This window comes from Mauremys mutica, chromosome 4 (genome assembly GCF_020497125.1).
Source record: "Mauremys mutica isolate MM-2020 ecotype Southern chromosome 4, ASM2049712v1, whole genome shotgun sequence".
In the NCBI taxonomy this organism is placed as follows: Eukaryota; Metazoa; Chordata; order Testudines; family Geoemydidae; genus Mauremys; species Mauremys mutica.
Window position 1 is genome coordinate 125,235,150 of NC_059075.1, and position 17,945 is coordinate 125,253,094.

At 52.5% G+C, this 17,945-nt stretch overlaps 1 protein-coding gene across 2 annotated transcripts in view; it reads left to right on the forward strand.

Annotated features, from left to right (window-relative positions):
- Window positions 1–17,945, forward strand: part of SORT1 (sortilin 1) — a 44,501-nt gene that overhangs the window by 9,828 nt on the left and 16,728 nt on the right. For both annotated transcript variants that reach the window (XM_045015000.1, XM_045014998.1), the window contains exons 2-10: window positions 5,706–5,765; window positions 7,598–7,671; window positions 10,485–10,587; window positions 11,109–11,279; window positions 11,666–11,739; window positions 13,252–13,301; window positions 14,584–14,714; window positions 15,240–15,384; window positions 17,416–17,571. In XM_045015000.1, coding sequence (XP_044870935.1) covers window positions 5,706–5,765; window positions 7,598–7,671; window positions 10,485–10,587; window positions 11,109–11,279; window positions 11,666–11,739; window positions 13,252–13,301; window positions 14,584–14,714; window positions 15,240–15,384; window positions 17,416–17,571 — 964 coding nt within the window. The remainder of the gene's footprint in view (window positions 1–5,705; window positions 5,766–7,597; window positions 7,672–10,484; window positions 10,588–11,108; window positions 11,280–11,665; window positions 11,740–13,251; window positions 13,302–14,583; window positions 14,715–15,239; window positions 15,385–17,415; window positions 17,572–17,945) is intronic.

The following is a 17,945-nucleotide window of genomic DNA, read 5'->3' on the forward strand; positions in this document are numbered from 1 at the left end:
AATGAAATATAGACCAGGGTAGGCAACCTACGGCACGCGTGCCGAAGGCAGCACGCGAGCTGATTTTCAGTGGCACTCACACTGCCCGGATCCTGGCCACCAGTCTGGGGGACTCTGCATTTTAATTTAATTTTAAATGAAGCTTCTTAAACCTTTTGAAAGCCTTATTTACTTTACATACAACAATAGTTTAGTTATATATTATAGACTTATAGAAAGAGACCTTCTAAAAAAGTTAAAATGTATTACTGGCACGTGGAACCTTAAATTAGAGTGAATACATGAAGACTCGGCACACCACTTCTGAAATTGCCCCACTTGCCCCGCCCCCCCACCCTCTGGGCAGCCCTGCTTATTCCCAGTCCCATTCTCCAGCCCGCACAGGGATGTGGTAGGGTCACAGGAAGTGGTGCTGCGGTCCGAAGGGGCACTCTAATACTGGAGCTTTCCTGGACTGCTCCCTCGGCTGTTCCTGAGGATAGCTTCATTTTCACTGGGGGCTTTTCCCCTTGGCCCAGCCTCCTCCTCCAGTAGGGGAGCTGTCGGACACAAGTCGTTAACCTTTCCCATGACAAGTGGAAGCGATGGGCATTCTCTCGGCTTTGGAAAATGTCCCATTTCACTAGATGTCGTATTTGACATTATGGGTTGTGAAGATGCACAGCACATCTGGGCCTTTATTTTTAGCTATGCTCGTAGGTAATATAAAAAGGTAATAAATATACCAATCTCCTAGAACTGGAAGGGACCTTGAAAGGTCATCGAGTCCAGCCCCTTGCCTTCACTAGCAGGACCAATTTTTGCCCCAGATCCCTAAGTGGCCCCCTCAAGGATTGAACTCACAACCCTTATGAACGTAACAGGGTCAAGTCATCTCTAATAAGACGTGAAATATTAAAAACGAGGGCATTTTTCATACTAATTTTGCCAGAGATTCTCTTCAAGCTTCTACACACAAAATCGTTCCCCACCTTAGAAGGCATTCCCCTTCAGTTAGATCACACCAGCACCGTGGCTGCTTAGCCAGAGCTTTCTGCTGATGCCTTCTAAGCAGCAATGCTCAGGTTCCTGTCACTGTTATCTCCTTCTCTAAGCACTGTTGATAATAGAAGAGCTGATCAAATGGACACTTCTGCTTTTTAAAAAAAGCACAACAAAGCCTGTCTGTCTGTCTCTAACCCGTGTGTCCTGGTCAGTTTCCAACTGATGTGGCTAGCTCCTAGCTCAGTGGTTTGCAAACTTTAGCAACCTGAGGACCCCCACTTTCATTTAAAAATGTTCATGGACCCCCAAGTCAGCTTCTGTTTTTCCCCAGGGGTGCTCAACCCCCGCTCAGCCCCAGGCCCCACCCCACTCCTTCCCCCAAGGCCCCACCTCTTCCCACTCCTGCTCCACCCCTGCCACTCCTCTTCCCTGCCTCTGCCCTCCCCTGAGCATGCCCTGTCCCTACTCCTCCTGTTCCCCCCTCCAGTGCATTCTGCACACTGCAAAACAGCTGTCCAGCAGCGTGCAGGAGGTGCTGGGAGGGAGGGGAAGGAGTTGATCAGTGGGGCTGGCGCCCCAGACATGACTCGCAGACCCCCCCAGAGGTCCGCGGGCCCCAGTTTGAGAACTGCTGTCCTAGCTCCTTAGAGCCTTCCTCTAATTGCAGTTGGATTGCACTACCTTTTATGTCTTGACCTCTGCCATTTCTCTGGTGCTGTGGTGTGAGCTCTGCATGGCAGGGGCTGTTTGTGTGGTGCTTAGCAAAATGAGATGCTGATGTTGGTTGGGTTCTCCAGATGCTACCATAACGCAAATAATAAAGGAACAGCTGCCATGTTCCATTCCAACTTCAGTGCCCTGGGAAGAGATCTCTTCATGCCCCTTACCTGTACACTGTGGTGTTGAGGCTTAGCTGTTAATCACTCTGTGATCATTTATAAAGTGCAAAGTAGCTTTCCTTCTGCCTCCCTGAGGGATAGTCAGCTGAGGTGAAATGCGTTTGAGTTGCCAGCATCTGTGCTAAGGAGATACGTGAATAAGCAAGTTTTAACTGCTTAAGAGGAGTGTCTCTATCCTGCTTCTAGTCAAGCAAGCCCTGAATCCGCCCACTAGCCTTCTAGCATGGTGATGTTCCTGGGTATGGCAGCCTCTCTCATGCAGACAGCTGCATTTAGACAGCAAACTCTGTTGCCTCCTTTGTGCTGCTGCAGATGCCACTCCTAGAGTTCCTAGTTTAGCCCCTGCACTCCTGCTGTGGGCCCAAATGTCATCTCATAGGAGGTGGGAGGGCTGCTATCCACAGAGCCCCTTCTAGCTGTAAGAACTTATTGCAATGTACCTGTAATTAAATGCTAAGCCCATTTTTTCCATTTCTGCCTGAAGAGGAGCCATTAAAATCATCCTTTATTAACAGAGACTGAGTAGCAGGGGCTACGCTACCATGAAGCTTGGCTACTGATGGACCGGTAGGCCAGAAGCACGAGATCTTTTACACTGCTGTGTAGCAGAGTGGCCTCCTGTCACATGGCTGTCCAGTGGATGATTTGATGGCCTCATAGCATGAGGCCTGGCGAGATTAAAGCACAACCTAGTTCCTAGAGAAGCAGAATCTTCCCGATCTCGCTTGGCTGAAGTGGAGGTGGGTTTAGAAAACCTGTTGGGATTGTTGGGTGAGTGAGCCATGTGCCACGGGAGTGACTCAGTGCTCTCAGCAGAACTGTTCCCCATCTTGCGTCAAAGCAGAATCTTTATGTAACTGTTGCCTCCTGGGAGGAGGGGAGCGAGGAGGTGGATTTGCCTGGGGTTGGGGATGGCTAGGACAGTTATGCAAAGTCAGCCTCCGTGTTTGGAGGTGGCTGGTAGCGGGCAGTTTTTTGCCAACCATTTGTAAATTTCCCCCGTGGGTTTCCTCACACCGGAAGCCCTGGCTGTGTTGTCTGGATTACATTCACTTTGGCATGTCTGTAACCTCCGTTGGTATCCCCCGTCCCATCTGTCACACAAGCAGCTAATTTACATTTCTTCCATTTTTTTTAATGAGATGCTAATAGGTGTCTCTCTCATGAATCTGCCAATGCTGCACTGGCTCCCGGGGGGAGGGGCACAGCTGCCCTGACTTCTCTCCCCCTTTCTGCAGCTCATAGGTTCTGCTCTTTGTCTGCACTGTACCATACCCATCACTCTGACACTGCTGCACTGCTGTATGCCATGCCATTTCCTCTTTCCTTCCTTTGCTTGGAAGGTCCCTCTGCCTCCCCCTCTCGTCCAGAACTTTCCTCCTTCACCTGCCTCGTGCGGCTGGTGTAGGCTGCTGCCAGTCCCTGGCTGTGGCAAGTCCCACCTGTGTCTCCCTGCCTCTCTCCTTGTCTGCTGAAAATGCCTCCCCTGTCTCCCAAAGTCCCAGTTCCCTGCACTCAAGCACATCGTCAACCACTTCCTGCACACTCCAAACGGTGAGACTGCATCAAACTCCACACTTGTTCTTGGGTCCATTTCAGAGTCACCCGGGCTAGTGACTCTCTAAGGGCTCGCTCCAGCCCACTTCTTGGATTTTCTGTCTACTCCTCCCCTTGTTTGTATAGCATCAGCTCTCGTCGGTCCTTCACGCCATCCTTGTTGGTGCAAGAGCCTTCTCCACGGCCTCCTTGTCTCCTTTCGTCTTCCTTCTGATCGCCCCAGGAGCCTGCCATTTGCACAGGTCTGGCATAGCTCAATAACCGTGTTGGCACAGCCCTGCCCCTGCGCTACTGAGGCCGTAAGGTGCCCATGGCTGTGAAGAAACAGCATTCTGCACTCTCCCCCAGTTGTTCCCTGGGTCTCTGCTCCCCTCCAGCGAAGGTAACTGGACACTTGAGGTTGAAACTGGTAGTGCTTCTCCTGTCGCAGTGAAGGTATTGAGGGCCTCTCAGAACAGAGCATTCCAAGGTCCCAGGTGTATTTCCATGGTGACTGTCTGGCCATCTCCCAGGTTTTGCCTGTAGAATGCTGGGATTCCTGTTCCCAGAGCCACAGGTGTATCGGAGTCGCTGCTCTGGGAGGGGGAGAGGTTTCTCTGCCTGAAACCCAGATCTCGGTTTATGTCCTATCCAGCTCAGCCACTGATCTAGGATTTTATGGCGTAAGTGCTGGCTGAGCTGTAACATGGCAAGCCTCAAAATGTAGCGAGATTGTGAACAGATTATGAGGCAACCTTTGAGACTGCAGGGCAGGGCACTGATGGCGTTCATTGTTCTGCTCAGGGGAATATTTGCATTGCCAGGTTCCTCCTTGGCACTAACATAGTGCTAGCTAGCCAAATCCCAGCATCACTGCTCTGCTGGCTTCATCTCTCTGGTGTCTCGCTGGGCTCTTGAGGCCGGGTCCAGTTTGTCCCCTTGCTTAATGGGAGCGTTCTGCGCACCTTTTGCTGTGGTCCTGCCTGGCAGCCAGCAGGAGCTGTGGAAAATATTATCTGGAGGCAGATGCCTTTGCAGGGTGGCAGGGCTGCGCTGTTTACTCTAGTGCTCGTGATAAAGTGCACAGCCCAGTTTTACTGCTCTACAAGGCCAAACAAATGCACCAGAGTGTTTCTTGTCGGCGTGGTGGTGCTCTTACAGATGACTAGTTATGTCCAACAGGAAAAGAGTCCAGCTCTGCTTAATTTTCAGCCGTTACTGCCCCTCTGGGTGGGGATCCTTCTCAATGCCAACTGTCTGCTGGGGAGCTCTCTGATAGGAGAGGTGGTGTTAACTCATGAGGGTGTGAGATCTGGGAGCAGTCTGTGCTGCTCACTCTCGTGTTCTTGCAGGGCTGGATTAGAAACAATCGCAGGTCTCATGACGCTTGTGGGGCCCTGGCTCCTGGTTTAGCAATGAAGCCCTATTAGGGGAGGGTGACCACGCCGGGCAAGCATCTGCACTTAAGCAGAACCAAAAGGTGAAATCAGCTTCCCCTAGCAGAGCTGCTATCCTGCACATGTGTTCAAGGGCAGACACAAGGGGAACCTGACTATGCTTTTTCCATATTGCAATAACTCGCTGATGAGTATCAAGTGCTAAGGGGAAAGGCCCCAGGCCCCTGCAAAGCTTTGGGGTAGAGACAGGATGGCTCTGTAGTTCAGATGTGAGCACGTCAGCCCCTTGGAGAGGTGGTCAGTGGGGGCTGAACTTAGCACCTTCGACCCACAAAGCTTGAGTTCTGCTTCACTCTGCCTGCCTAGCACAAGCCGCCCAGTGTTACCTGAACTACCGAAGGGACAAGGTGGTATTGAGAGAGAGGACTCGGGACACCTGCCTATGAGATCTGCCAAGGAGACAAACTCTGAGTTGTCACACGTAGGGTGTGTGGCAAGAATCCACTGGGCATTTCAGCAACATCCCACGTAAGGGGATGTGTGTGGGTCGGTGAAGGAAGCCACCTGAGGGAGCATGAAGCTGGAGAAAAAGCCCCTGCTGGGGTGTGTCTCCTGGCTTTACTGATTCAGCAATAGACTGCCCAGGTAATCCTTAGCGACCTGTGATGAGTGGGGGGGAAATGCCAGTGGGCTGGACAAATCTTGGGCTGGCAGCTGGGTGGTTATTACTGCCTTGGGATGGTGTGTGTAACCGGGAGGTACTCCACCATGCAGATCAAATTTCTCCTGATCCTCTCCCCTCTGGTGACAGGAGGTAGAGGGGCTTGTTGCCTGATCTGGGGTGTGGAGCACAGAAGTTTGGTTGTGACTCCAATCTTTTTCCTTGCAGTATGTCTTTGATGACTTCAGCGGCACTGTGTCACTCTCCTGGGTTGGAGACAGCACTGGAGTAAGTAGTGCATTTGATCTGAATGGGCTTTAAAAGGTAACTCTTCTAAATGACGGGGCAGTGGTGGGGGTGGGCAAGCCGGAGAGGCAGCTGGGAAGCACAACTTGGCTTCCGGGAAGCAGTGTCCAACTTGAGCACAAGCATTCCTGATACTGGACACTCCCAGTGTTCTATGCGCCCAGACATTTAATTCTGCCTAGAAAGGTCCCCAGTGGGGGCTGGTCTAACACTCCAGCTAGATCATTGGCACGAATCTACATAACCTACAGCAGGGGTGCAGTTATGCTGGTAGAACGGTGCTTAAACTGGTGTTGCTTATTTAGGTCCAGTTCCCGGAATGAGCTGCACTGATAGGACACCTTTATCCTCATGTGTCTGTGCCACCCTGGAGCCTCACCCCAGAGCCTGCACCCCCAGCCGGAGCCCTCACCCCTTCCCACATCCCAGCCCTGTGCCTGAGCCCCGGAGCCCACACCCCAACCAGAGCCCTCACGTCCTGCACCCCACCCCTCTGCCCCAGAGCCCGCACCCCCAGCAGGAGCCCTCACCCCTTCTCACATCCCAACCCTCTGCCCCAGCCTTGAGCCCCCTCCCATAACCCAAACCCCTTGGCCCCACCCCCGCCACTCCATCACCTCCATATTGCTGCACAGAACAAAATTCATTCTGCACATGGATGTAAAAAATTAGCAGGAACATTGCAGTGGTCCCTTCGGGCTTTGGGATCTATGGAAGCTCCTGGCATTTGAGGAGTGGGATGGTGCTGGGCCGTGCTCTTGTGTGACTGATGCCCATTAGAAGTGTCTGAACATGGAGCAAGTGAGCTGCTGCTAGGAAACCTTCACAGCCAGCACTGCTCGCTGAGAAGCTGCCGTCGGAGGGTTTATCTATAGAGCTATCGCAAGGTGGCTGCTCCTCCAGCCCCTGGAATTGACCCTCTAAATTACAGCTCCAGGCAGGGCAGGGCTGTGCTGTCTTTATCAGGCAAGGCGACCTACACTCCCGTGGGCTCCTGCAGGAAAGAACTGCTGAGGCAGCCAACCTCCCTCACCCTCATCAGACGGCCGCTGCGTCCCAGACAATGCTGGTTCTCACAGAGCAGCTTGGAGGCTCAAGCCCGTGTCTGAAGTTCTTGGCTCAAGCCCTGGCAGAGTTGGCTCAGCTTCTCAGCCTCCCCTATGTGTGGGCCTGCTGGGCGAGACCAAGGTCTTGTCTGGGCTGTGGACATCAAAGATCCCTTGGCCTTTCTCATGGGGGGGAATGGTTTGTCCTAAAGCCTGGCCAAACCCCTCCCCCCACATCAGTGTTGTGCATTGTGCTGTCCGTAGCTTAGTGCCTTCCACCCTAGAAGTGGCTGCATGTTGGGAGGTGAAGGTGCCGTATATCCCTGTAAGACCATCCTTTGATACTAGCTCATGGCATTTGCTGCCTTAAAGACATTGGGATTGGCTGTTGAAAGAGGTAGGTTGAGCCAATAACCTGTCCCTGGATTGGCTGGAGGCCAGATGACAGTCTGATCGCCTGCGATTTGGGGGTACCTTCCCAGCAGACTCATTTCCTGCCCTGGCAAATACAAACCTTTTTGGCCAGTGAGTCCCTGTCTTGTTAAAGCCGTTCTCCCTGGGAGAAACCACATGAGAGGGGTAAGAGTGGGGTGGAGGGTTGATCAAAGCACTAACTGACTATCCTGAGGTGGATATTTAAGGGGCTGTCAAACCCCTTCTCAGGGTCAGTAAATCCAGTGGCAGGGGTGAGCTGAGGGCTGCACTCGCAAGCTGCCTGGAGGATGAGCTCTCCCCAAGATTGACTCTCTGGTCCTCTTCTTTGGCCAGGTTATTCTCGTCCTGACCACATTCAAGTTACCGCTGCTGTTCGTGAGTTTCAAGCAGTCCAAACTCTACAGGAGGTGAGGCCCCCAGTGCCTGATGCATGCAGCTGATTTGATTAACTCAGTGAATTAGCGAGCTGCATCATCTGGCTGTCGGACCTGATGCTGCAGCTCTCTCTCTCTTGCTTGCGGGAGGCCAGCCGTAAGCGTGGCCTACCCACTAGGGGAGGAGTTGAAGGGAGGCTGAGCTACCAGCAGGTTCAGGCAGCCTCCTGGGGTGTGGTGGGGGAGGCAGGGCTTCTAAACTGGTGCCGACTCACTCCACTGTGTTACCCCAGCTGACAGGTGCTGGGCTGCCATACAGGAATGGGAGATGCCTCGAGTGGGGATAATTGCCAAGTTCTTGGGTGTATCTTGCCTCTGTCTCTGATGTGCCTGGGAGAGGGTGAGGAATGCAAAGAAACTGCCCAGCCCAGTGGGGGGGGTGGCGTGCTACAGGATGACAAGAACAGCTCTGGGCTGCTCTGCTGCTCTGGGAATCTGGGTGTTCGGTCGCTGAGACTCTTTTCATGCCAGTGAGGAGCTAGCACTCGGTGAACCTGGTGCGTGGTGCCCGGTCACTCACTTCCCTCTACAAAATCAGGCCCTGGTTCTGCATGTGCACAAGTGACCAGTACCCACAGCTTCCCAGACTTCTCTGCACTGATGCAAAGGAGTAGTGATCAATGGTTCCATGTCTAGTTGGCAGCCGGTATCAAGTGGAGTGCCCCAAGAGTCGGTGCTGGGGCCGGTTTTATTCAATATCTTCATTAACGATCTGGAGGATGGTGTGGACTGCACCCTTGGCAAGTTTGCAGATGACACTAAACTGGGAGGAGTGGTTGATACGCTGGAGGGTAGGGCTAGGATACAGAGGGACCTAGACAAATTAGAGGATTGGGCCAAAAGAAATATGATGAGGTTCAACAAGGACAAGTGCAGAGTCCTGCACTTAGGACGGAAGAATCCCATGCACTGCTACAGACTAGGGACCGAATGGCTGGGCAGCAGTTCTGCAGAAAAGGACCTAGGGGTTACGGTGGACGAAAAGCTGAATATGAGTCAACAGTGTGCCCTTGTTGCCAAGAAGGCTAATGGCATTTTGGGTTGTATAAGTAGGGGCATTTCCAGCAGATCGAGGGATGTAATCATTCCCCTCTACTCAGCACTGGTGAGGCCTCATTTGGAGTACTGTGTCCAGTTTTGGGCCCCACACTACAAGAAGGATGTGGATAAATTGGAGAAAGTCCAGCGGAGGGCAACAAAAATGATTAGGGGGCTGGAGCACATGACTTATGAGGAGAGGCTGAGGGAACTGGGATTGTTTAGTCTGCAAAAGAGAAGAATGAGGGGGGATTTGATAGCTGCTTTCAACTACCTGAAAGGGGGTTCCAAAGAGGATGGATCTAGACTGTTCTCAGTGGTAGAAGATGACAGAACAAGGAGTAATGGTCTCAAGTTGCAGAGGGAGAGGTTTAGGTTGGATATTAGGAAAAACTATTTCACTAGGAGGGTGGTGAAGGACTGGAATGGGTTACCTAGGGAGGTGGTGAAATCTCCTTCCTTAGAGGTTTTTAAGGTCAGGCTTGACAAAGCCCTGGCTGGGATGATTTAGTTGGGTTTGGTCCTGCTTTGAGCAGGGGGTTGGACTAGATGACCTCCTGAGGTCCCTTCCAACCCTGAGATTTTATGATTCTATGATTACGGGGCTCATTGGAGACTGGAATATCCTCAGTCCTGGGTAAACACCTTTTTGGGGAGGAGGAGCCTTGTAGGCCGGAGCTGAGCAATGCAGGACTGAGCTGGTGGTCTTGTGACTCCCTTTTGGGCCGGTCCTGGGTGATTGGAGCTCTTGCAGGTTGGCTCCTCCCTAGCTCGAGTGTTGGAAAAGCAGCCGTTTGCCATGGAATGCTCTGTCTGCCGGCTGCACTGAGCAGCTGCTTTGAGGTGCCCAGCACAGTCCTGCTTTGAGGCTTTCTAATCCCAGCAGTTGTCCCTGAAGCATCAGTGACACCTTGTCCCCTGTGCTGCATCCCAAGGTGTCTCCTAGACCAGGGACCAGGGCCGGCTCCAGAGCCCAGCGGGGCAAGCACCCGCCTGGGGCGGCCCTTTCCCGGGGGGGCGGCAGGCTGGGCCGGCGGACCTGCCGCAGTCATGCCTGCGGGAGGTCCACCGGAGCCCCGGGAGCAGCGGACCTGCCGCAGGCATGACTGCGGACGGTTGGCTGGTCCCGCGGCTCGGCTGGACCTCCCGCAGGCATGCCTGCGGCAGCTCAACCGGAGCCGCTGGACCAGCGAACCGCCCGCAGCTGCGGGAGGTCCAGCCGAGGCGCGTGACCAGCGGACCCTCCGCAGTCATGCCCGCGGGAGGTCCGCTGCTCCCGCAGCTCGGGGGCGCCTCCCGGGCATGACTGCTTGGGGCGGCCAAATTTGTAGAGCCGCCCCTGCCAGGGACTCTCAACCTTTCTCTGTCTGAGGCTCCCCCAACGTGCTATTAAAAACTCCACGGCCCACCTGTGCCTCAACAACTGGTTTTCTGTATATAAAAGCCAGGGCCAGCATTAGAGGGTAACAAGCAGGACAATTGCCCAGAGCCCCACGCCACAGGAGCCTCCACGAAGCTACATTGCTCAGACTTCTGCTTCAGCCCTGGGTGGTGAGGTTCAGGGCCCCAGGCTTCAGGCCCATGTGGTGGGACTTCAGCTTTCTGCCCTGGGCCCCAGCGAGTCTAACACTGGTGCTGCTTGGCGCCCCCGCCCCTGGAAACCTGCTCACAGCCCCTCAGGAGGCCCCAAACCCCTGCTTGAGAACCACTGCTCTAGAAGAGTCATTATCTACTTTCTTCCCTCTCAGCGAGGACTATGGAAAAACTTTCATAGACATCACAAAGCTCATTAACCACACCTTCATCCGGACGGAGCTTGGAATGGCCATCGGCCCAGAGAACTCGGGGAAGGTAGGAGACAGCTGCTGATGTGCTCTTGGACAGCATGCACTCCCTGGAACTGCTCCTGAGTCAGGGATGGAGCTGGGCTTCATGAGGGCTGCATTCACACTGCATAGCAATGCACTTCTGTTCACTGAAATGCACCTCTCCACATGGCAGTGCTGACTGGTGTTCAGAGGAGGGGTGGTGGTGTGCTCCTGGATACTGCTCCCAACACTCCACTTACCTGCTGGGAGACTGAGGGGAAGTCACGTCACAGCTCTGTGCCTGGGTTTCCCTGTCTGTAGAACGGGGATAGTGCCTTTCTGTCTGGGCTTAGCCAGAGCCTATGAAGCCCTTGGAGCCCCATTGCCAGGAAGTGCACGTTCTGATCCCATTGCCGGGAAATGGGGGCTGAGTGAGCCACACAAAGCCCATTTGTATTGGAGCAGGTCAGTACAGCTGCTGCGGGGGACGTGGCCGAGGCTGACTGTCACGGTGAAGGCGTATGCACCCTCGCTGACCTGGTCTCCCTCTTGCTCCTTGTCTAGGTGATTCTGACGGGGGACATGCCTGTGCCTGGAGGGAGCCAGGGAGGAAAGATCTTCAGATCGTCTGATTATGCTAAGAACTTTGCTCAGACAGATCTCCCCTTTCAGCCCCAGAGTCAGGTCATATACCACCCGCAGAACTCCGACAACCTGCTGGTCCTCAGCACCGAAGTAAGAGACAGGACGCATCCCACTCCCTCTCATCTCTGCTTTTTTACATAGCTGCCAGTATGCTCTGTGAGATGTCCTGGGATTGAGTTCTGTAGCGACACCTGGCGGGGTCGGGTGGTAGCATCCCACAAGGGGAAGAATGACACATCACAGCTGCTGTGTCCTTTAGCCCTTTAGGATTCTGGGGGATGAATGTCTATTCCTGAGTCTGAAACATACGGTCGGTACTTTCCAGGGAGTGTTATGTGGCCTTGTATTTAGAAGCCCTGATGTGTGTTCCATTTCAGAGGGTTGGCTCTGCATTTTTTTAGGCCAGATGCTATTTGAAGCATTAGAGGTAACACAGCCAGTAACCAGCAATCCTGTCTGACTACTGAACTTTTCAGAACAGCCTCTGGGTGTCCAGGAACTTTGGGGAGAAGTGGGAAGAAATCCACAAAGCTGTTTGTCTGGCAAAATGGTGAGTAGCCGAATGGTAACTCGGTGTCCGCTGCTCTAAGCTCTCCTGCCAAAGGAAAGCAGGAGCTGCTCAACACTGCTTGTGGCACTTCCATCAGCTCTCCTGCACTCTTTTTCTGCCCCCTCTCTCTTCCCATAGAGGAAGCCCAACAGCATGCGGGGTCCATGCCACTCATGTTTAATACATTTTGATTTAGAAATAAGTGTCCCATCCCACTGGGGGCTGGGGAGCCTTCCCTGCCATAATGCAATGTCCTGGACTCAGATTCTTCCATCAGGAGCAGCAGCATGGACTGAGTGTTCCCTCAATGGAAGGCTCCACTCTTTTCACATGGAGTGTCTAGAATTCTGCACACAGCCACGGGCTTCTGGCTGGGCTCATCTGGTAACCTGCCTGACTGGCTTCACCTAACTGTCTGCTCTGGAGCCTCCCCATACCCTGGCCAGCCACCCTTCCTTACTGGGGTTATCTGAGTGTCTTTGTTCGTCACACACTTCATTTAGACCTTTGGCTGTCTGATAAATACTCCAGTTCCTGCTTGGCTGCTTCACTTCTCTAATGTGTGTATAAACTACTGTGCCTGTGCTGCACCTGTTCATGTCAGATTCTGCCTATGTATGCCCACAATCTTCCTTCCTGGCTGCTACAGAGGGAGGGGGGCCACTTAGAAGGTGAGAGGACCTTGGATTTTTTGGAATTGATTCCCAGTTTGCTTAGTCTCTCTGGATTTTGAACTCCTTGGAGTCAGCAATGCCACTCAGCATTCTGGTCCTAGATACCAAAGTGACACATGCATCCGATAGCTTTCAGTTCAGACTGGAACAGTTTAGGAACCATGGGCTTGGGTGCCATGAGTTTGATAGGTCTCAGCCCTGCTTCTGGTAGGTAGAAGCTTCATCACAAACTTACTTGTATCTAGTCAAACTAGTCCTTCAGTGACTACCTGGACAGGGCCAGTGTGTGCGGTATGGATGGTATCTGATTGCAGTTCACAGACCCCTTGGATGTTCCCCAGACTTTTGAGCAAAAGGACCCACGCTTCTCTGAAAGGCCCTGTAGCAGTCCTCACTGGTGCATGTGTGGTAGAATCCCAGTATACCATTGGGTTAGAAGCTATCCCTGCTCAGGGAGTCTGGCTTCACCTGTGTCCCCATGTTGTGTAAAATTATGGGCATGTCTACACTGCAATCGGAGATGTGACTGCTGCCTATGTGGGCATGCCTGCGCTAGTTGTAATATAACTAGTGCAGCTAAAAGGAGCAGAGAAGACATGCTGGCAGGGACTCTGGCAATGTGTTCTGGGTGTGCTTGTATAGCCTGCGCCGGTGTATGTGCTGCTGCGTCTTCATGGCTATTTCAGCAATGCTAGTTAGAAGAAAGTTAGCACAGATCTGCCTACCAAAGCTGCAGTTACACCTCCAACTGCAGTGTAGACAGCCTGACACAGCTGTTGATCCGCTTTTCTTATATCAGGTTTCTAAGCACTTTTTTCCCCCTCCTGTCTGTTTCTAGGGGCCCCAACACCATCATCTTCTTCACCACCTACCTGAATGCCTCCTGCAGTAAGTACTCCCTGGTTCCAACTAACAGTTGTGCAGTATCAGCGAATCAAAGCCACTTTGTGTGTGTGTGAGGCCAGAGACTTCACAAGCCTGTTCCCTTCAGCTCCGTGTTCTGAAAACTCCTTAATAAATCATCAGCTGTTAGCAACTGACTCATTTGCCCAAGGAGCTAGGGACAGGCCAGTGAATGGTCCTGAGCCCAAATGCTCTGGAGGTTGGATAGAGCTAATTGGTGGCTATTTTAACATGCGATTCTGAAACCTGTCAACTGTGTGTGTCCCCCTCCTGCCAGGCACCATACAAGGTGACTTAGATGCCTGGATTTACAGGTTAAACAATTTATGTAAATTACATCTCCAGTCTGTTTAAATGTAGCAGTCCCACAGGTCAGAATTCTCCAGGTGCTCTCCAGCGATCACGAAAGCATGATGCCATAATACCCTCACAAAACTCTAAGCAAACCGATGGGTTTGATGCTGGGGAGTGGGTGAGGGAGAACAGAGGCTGGCAGTGCTCATGCTACAGCTCCTTTGTGTGTTGTGGGAGAGTTTGGATGTCGAGAAGTGAGGCGAGATGGATGTCTGGGGGGAGATCTTGCTCTCCTTAGGGGTTCCCAGAGACTTAATCACTGCCAGCTTGAGATGTGATGGTGGGATTCCGAAAGGTGGGTGATGTTGGAGCGCAGATGAATCCGCCCTGTTCCAGGGCTGCGAGCGCAGAAGGTGGAAAGGAAGCTGAACAGGCTGTGTTGTGAAGTAGAGCCATGGTTGTCTGAGGTTTCGGGGGCAGCCTGGTGTGGAATTCTGCCACTGGGCAGGCTGAGGCTAAGCTGCTGATGGCAGGATGTGGGCACGTCAGGGTGGCAAGTCTGTGACAGACAGTCTGGTAGCCTTTAGAGCAGACTGATGCTTCAGGATGAGGTTCTGCCCGGAGTGCAGGCGGGGCTGGGTGAGAAACTGCTGTGGTGAGGCAGGAATGGACTTTAAGGGGGATCAGCACTTCCCAGCCTCGGGGTTTGTCTACACTTAAAACACTGCAGTGGTTCAGTGAAGATGCTACTATGCCGACGGGAGAGCTTCTTCTGCCAGCATGGGTACTTCAGCTCCTTGAGAGGCGATAGCTAGGTTGCCAGAGAATTCTCCCATTGACCTAGCCCTGTCTACACTGCGGGCTTTGGCTTAACTACTTTGTTCACACCCTTGAGTGACGTAGTTATACCAACCTCACCTCAGTGTCCCCTCCTCTACTGCAGCAATATTAATTCTCATTTCCTTCTCTTAAGAAACTGATCTTGGGTTTTTGGAGCTAAAGAAAACCAATGACTTTGGCAAAAGCTTCAAGACCATAGGAAACAAAATCTACTCGTTTGGCCTAGGAGGTCGCTTCCTGTTTACTTCCGTGGTGACAGAGAAGGTAGGAGATTTGCTTTACTCCTTTCTGTCTGGCTTCCAGGTGGCCCTGCGAGTCCACAGAGTCGCAGCCTTTCTTTGTTTCCATGTGGGAGGCCATGCCCCAGGTTTGGATAGATGCCCTGGTTTGGGTTTGTGGGTGCAGGGTCTGTGTGAATGTGATTGTGCCTTAAGGGGCTGGGAACAGGCAGGGGCATAAATGAGCATGTGGCTGTCCAGAGTTGTTCGTCCCATTCCTGTGTCCTGATCTAGTACCGGGACTGTTCTCGCTCCTGCTTCTCTTCCCTGTCACCCTCTCTGATCTGTCTAGGCCCCCGGAGCATAGGCACTGATGAACACTTTGTACTCTTGCATCCGACGAAGTGGGTATTCACCCACGAAAGCTCATGCTCCAAAACGTCTGTTAGTCTATAAGGTGCCACAGGATTCTTTGCTGCTTTTACAGATCCAGACTAACACGGCTACCCCTCTGATACTTGAGTACTGTAGCCATTGGTGGTGCAGCATAAAGATTGTGCTTGTCTTCCAGGGCAATACAAGGAGGATCCATGTCTCGACTGACCAAGGGGAGACCTGGAATATGGCCCAGCTTCCATCTGTGGGTCAGGAGCAGTTCTTCTCCATTCTGGCAGCTAACGAGGACATGGTGTTCATGCATGTGGATGACCCTGGAGGTGAGTGATAGAGGGCAAGTGGGCGATGCGTGCCTGAATAGATCCAAATGTCAGTTCCAATGCTTCATCCAGTTGGAGCTGATTGTAAATCTCTACTCAAGGGAACACTGTAGTCTTCTGATAGCAAACCCTAGGAAATGCAAAGCCAAGCTGACAATTCACGTAACTCCCCTGCTCGTATGTTCTAAGTATAGAAACAACCGTAACTTTGTCCCGTTCTGCACTGACCTGCCTTGTGTACCCGCTGCACCTTCCATGTAGGAGGCAGCATTCTGAAGGAGAGCCCAGCAAGGGCTCTAATTCCTGGTAGCCCATGGCTGTGGGACTCCCATAGCCACATACATACACTATGGTTTTGTACGTTGTGGGTCTGAGATGCATGTGGTTTCCACACTGCCCTGCACCCCATCATTTAAGTTGCGTAAGTTTTGGTCCACACCTTAAGTTTGTTCCCTTATAAGTATTTGCCCTTTATCTGTGCCAAATCTTTCACTGTGGTACTTACGGCAGCTGAAAAATCTGTCCTTTGAATCTTGTGGTCCTGAATCCAGACTGCTTTGATGAAGAGAAGTGCATCAGTCTCCTTTATTTCCTCCGCAGTTGTTCATGGCCTTGGAGGGTAAGAGCAGCTTGTAGTGCTGGAAAGACAAGTGCCCTTCAGTTTAAATTCCCGAGTGCAAACTAGGAGCAAGACCAAAGCAGGCCAGTTAGATCACAAGTCAGTTTTCAGAGTCGCTGATGCAGTCAACATGTTTGTTGCTGGAAAGTAGGACTGTCTTATGAGTAGTGATACAAGGGCAGAGTTAAGGTTACCTGGCTAGCCTTAACTCTGACTTTCCAGGCTTTCTAATGCTTGTGGAGTGTTCCGAACAGTGTGGCATTCTCTCAGAGGCTTTTCCTGTGAGTAACTGATCTTTACAGTCTTAACCCTGACTGAAATATTTTGCTAGGGAATATTCTTTAAGACTTCAGCAGATGGCCCTGCTCCTTCTCAGACCAGTCCCTTTGTGGAGGCTTCCTTTCTAGTGTCAAGACCGGACATCCCATGTAGCTCCCTGCCGTTCCGTTCTCCAGTCATGGAGAGAGCCACATCAGGCTGGTGGACGAGGATTGAGGGGGTCCCCTCTGCGCTCCTTGCTGCTCTCCCCATGCCATAGCTGTATGTGTCACATGAAGTTGCCTGTCAGATACGTGTAAACACTTAAATTATCCCCCCAAATCCCTCCCCAGCAAACTCCTCCATGGCACCAGGCTTCCAGAGTAGCAGATTAAGCCAAACTTCTGCTTTCTAGGCTGCATGCTTTGAGAGTTAATGACTCAGAGTTACACTGAGTGTAATCCTCACTTCTGCACCACTGTCTGGCTTCAGACTTACCAGAAAAGCTGTTCCCGGCACATGATCATGCCTGTGACATTTCAGTTGCACTGGTTTTGGTTTGGCAAAGCTAAGGGGCTCGGGATCAGGGCTTCCCTGGGCATTGGACAGAGAGAGACCTTTGCTCAGATGGCCCTGTTATCAGAGTACTGTCATTGGTTTATCCTCTCACACCCCTGGGGGGCAGGGCTGTTCTCCCTGTTGTACAAATGAGGAACTGAAGCCAGAGAGACTGAGTGACTTGCCCATGGTCTGTGATCAAGCCCGGAGTCCCTGTCTGGCACCCTAACTGCTGAGCCATCGTTCCTGGCAAAGCAGAGGGTGAAAGTGCTGTCTCCAAGGCCAGCTGTAAGGAGAAGCAAAGAATTTGGCATCTAGTAGCGTCACACCACATGAGCGCTGGAGTTCATGGGCCATCTTTGCTTCTCCTCTGGGACTTGCTGCTTCTGTCTGCCCCCACCACCCCTGCCATGTGAACTAGAGATAAATTGCTGATGTGATGCTGTGTCAGCACTGGCAGCATTAGGTGTGACTCTGGCATGTGGAGGCTTGAGTCCGGGTGTGACCAGGAAACTTCCCTGGCCTGGTAACCTGTTTCACAATTACACTGTGGGCACTATCTGATTGCCCAGCTGTATCATCTGTCTGTCTTGCAGATACTGGGTGTGGCACAATCTACACCTCAGATGATCGAGGCCTCATATACTCCAAGTCCCTCGAACGGCATCTCTACACTGGCATTGGGAGTGAAACTGACTTCACCAATGTGACCTCGCTGCGGGGCGTCTATATCACCAGCGTGCTCTCTGAAGGCAAGCGCTCACTCTTGGGGGATGGGCTGCACCCAGCAGGACGGCTGTGGTAGAGCAAAACCCTCGGCATCGGGGAAGGGCCCAGGCTAAAGCTTCAGTCAAGGCAGATCCTTTCTCTTGAATGCTCCTCCCTGTTCCTGGGGGGCGAGATGCTCCCGGGGTCTGCACTAGGCCTCGGGAATGCCTTGGGGCACACCGAGGCCCAGGAAGGATGGGGTGGATCTCTGCTGTCCTTTGCCTGCTCCTGTTTGAGTCCAACCCTTACTCTGTCTGCAGGGCTCACTTGGGCCTGGCTTACAGGACTGGATAGCGTGCAGTCCTTGCTCATGTGAGTAGCCCCATTGAAGTCAGTGGGCCCGTCCTGCTCCCATTGA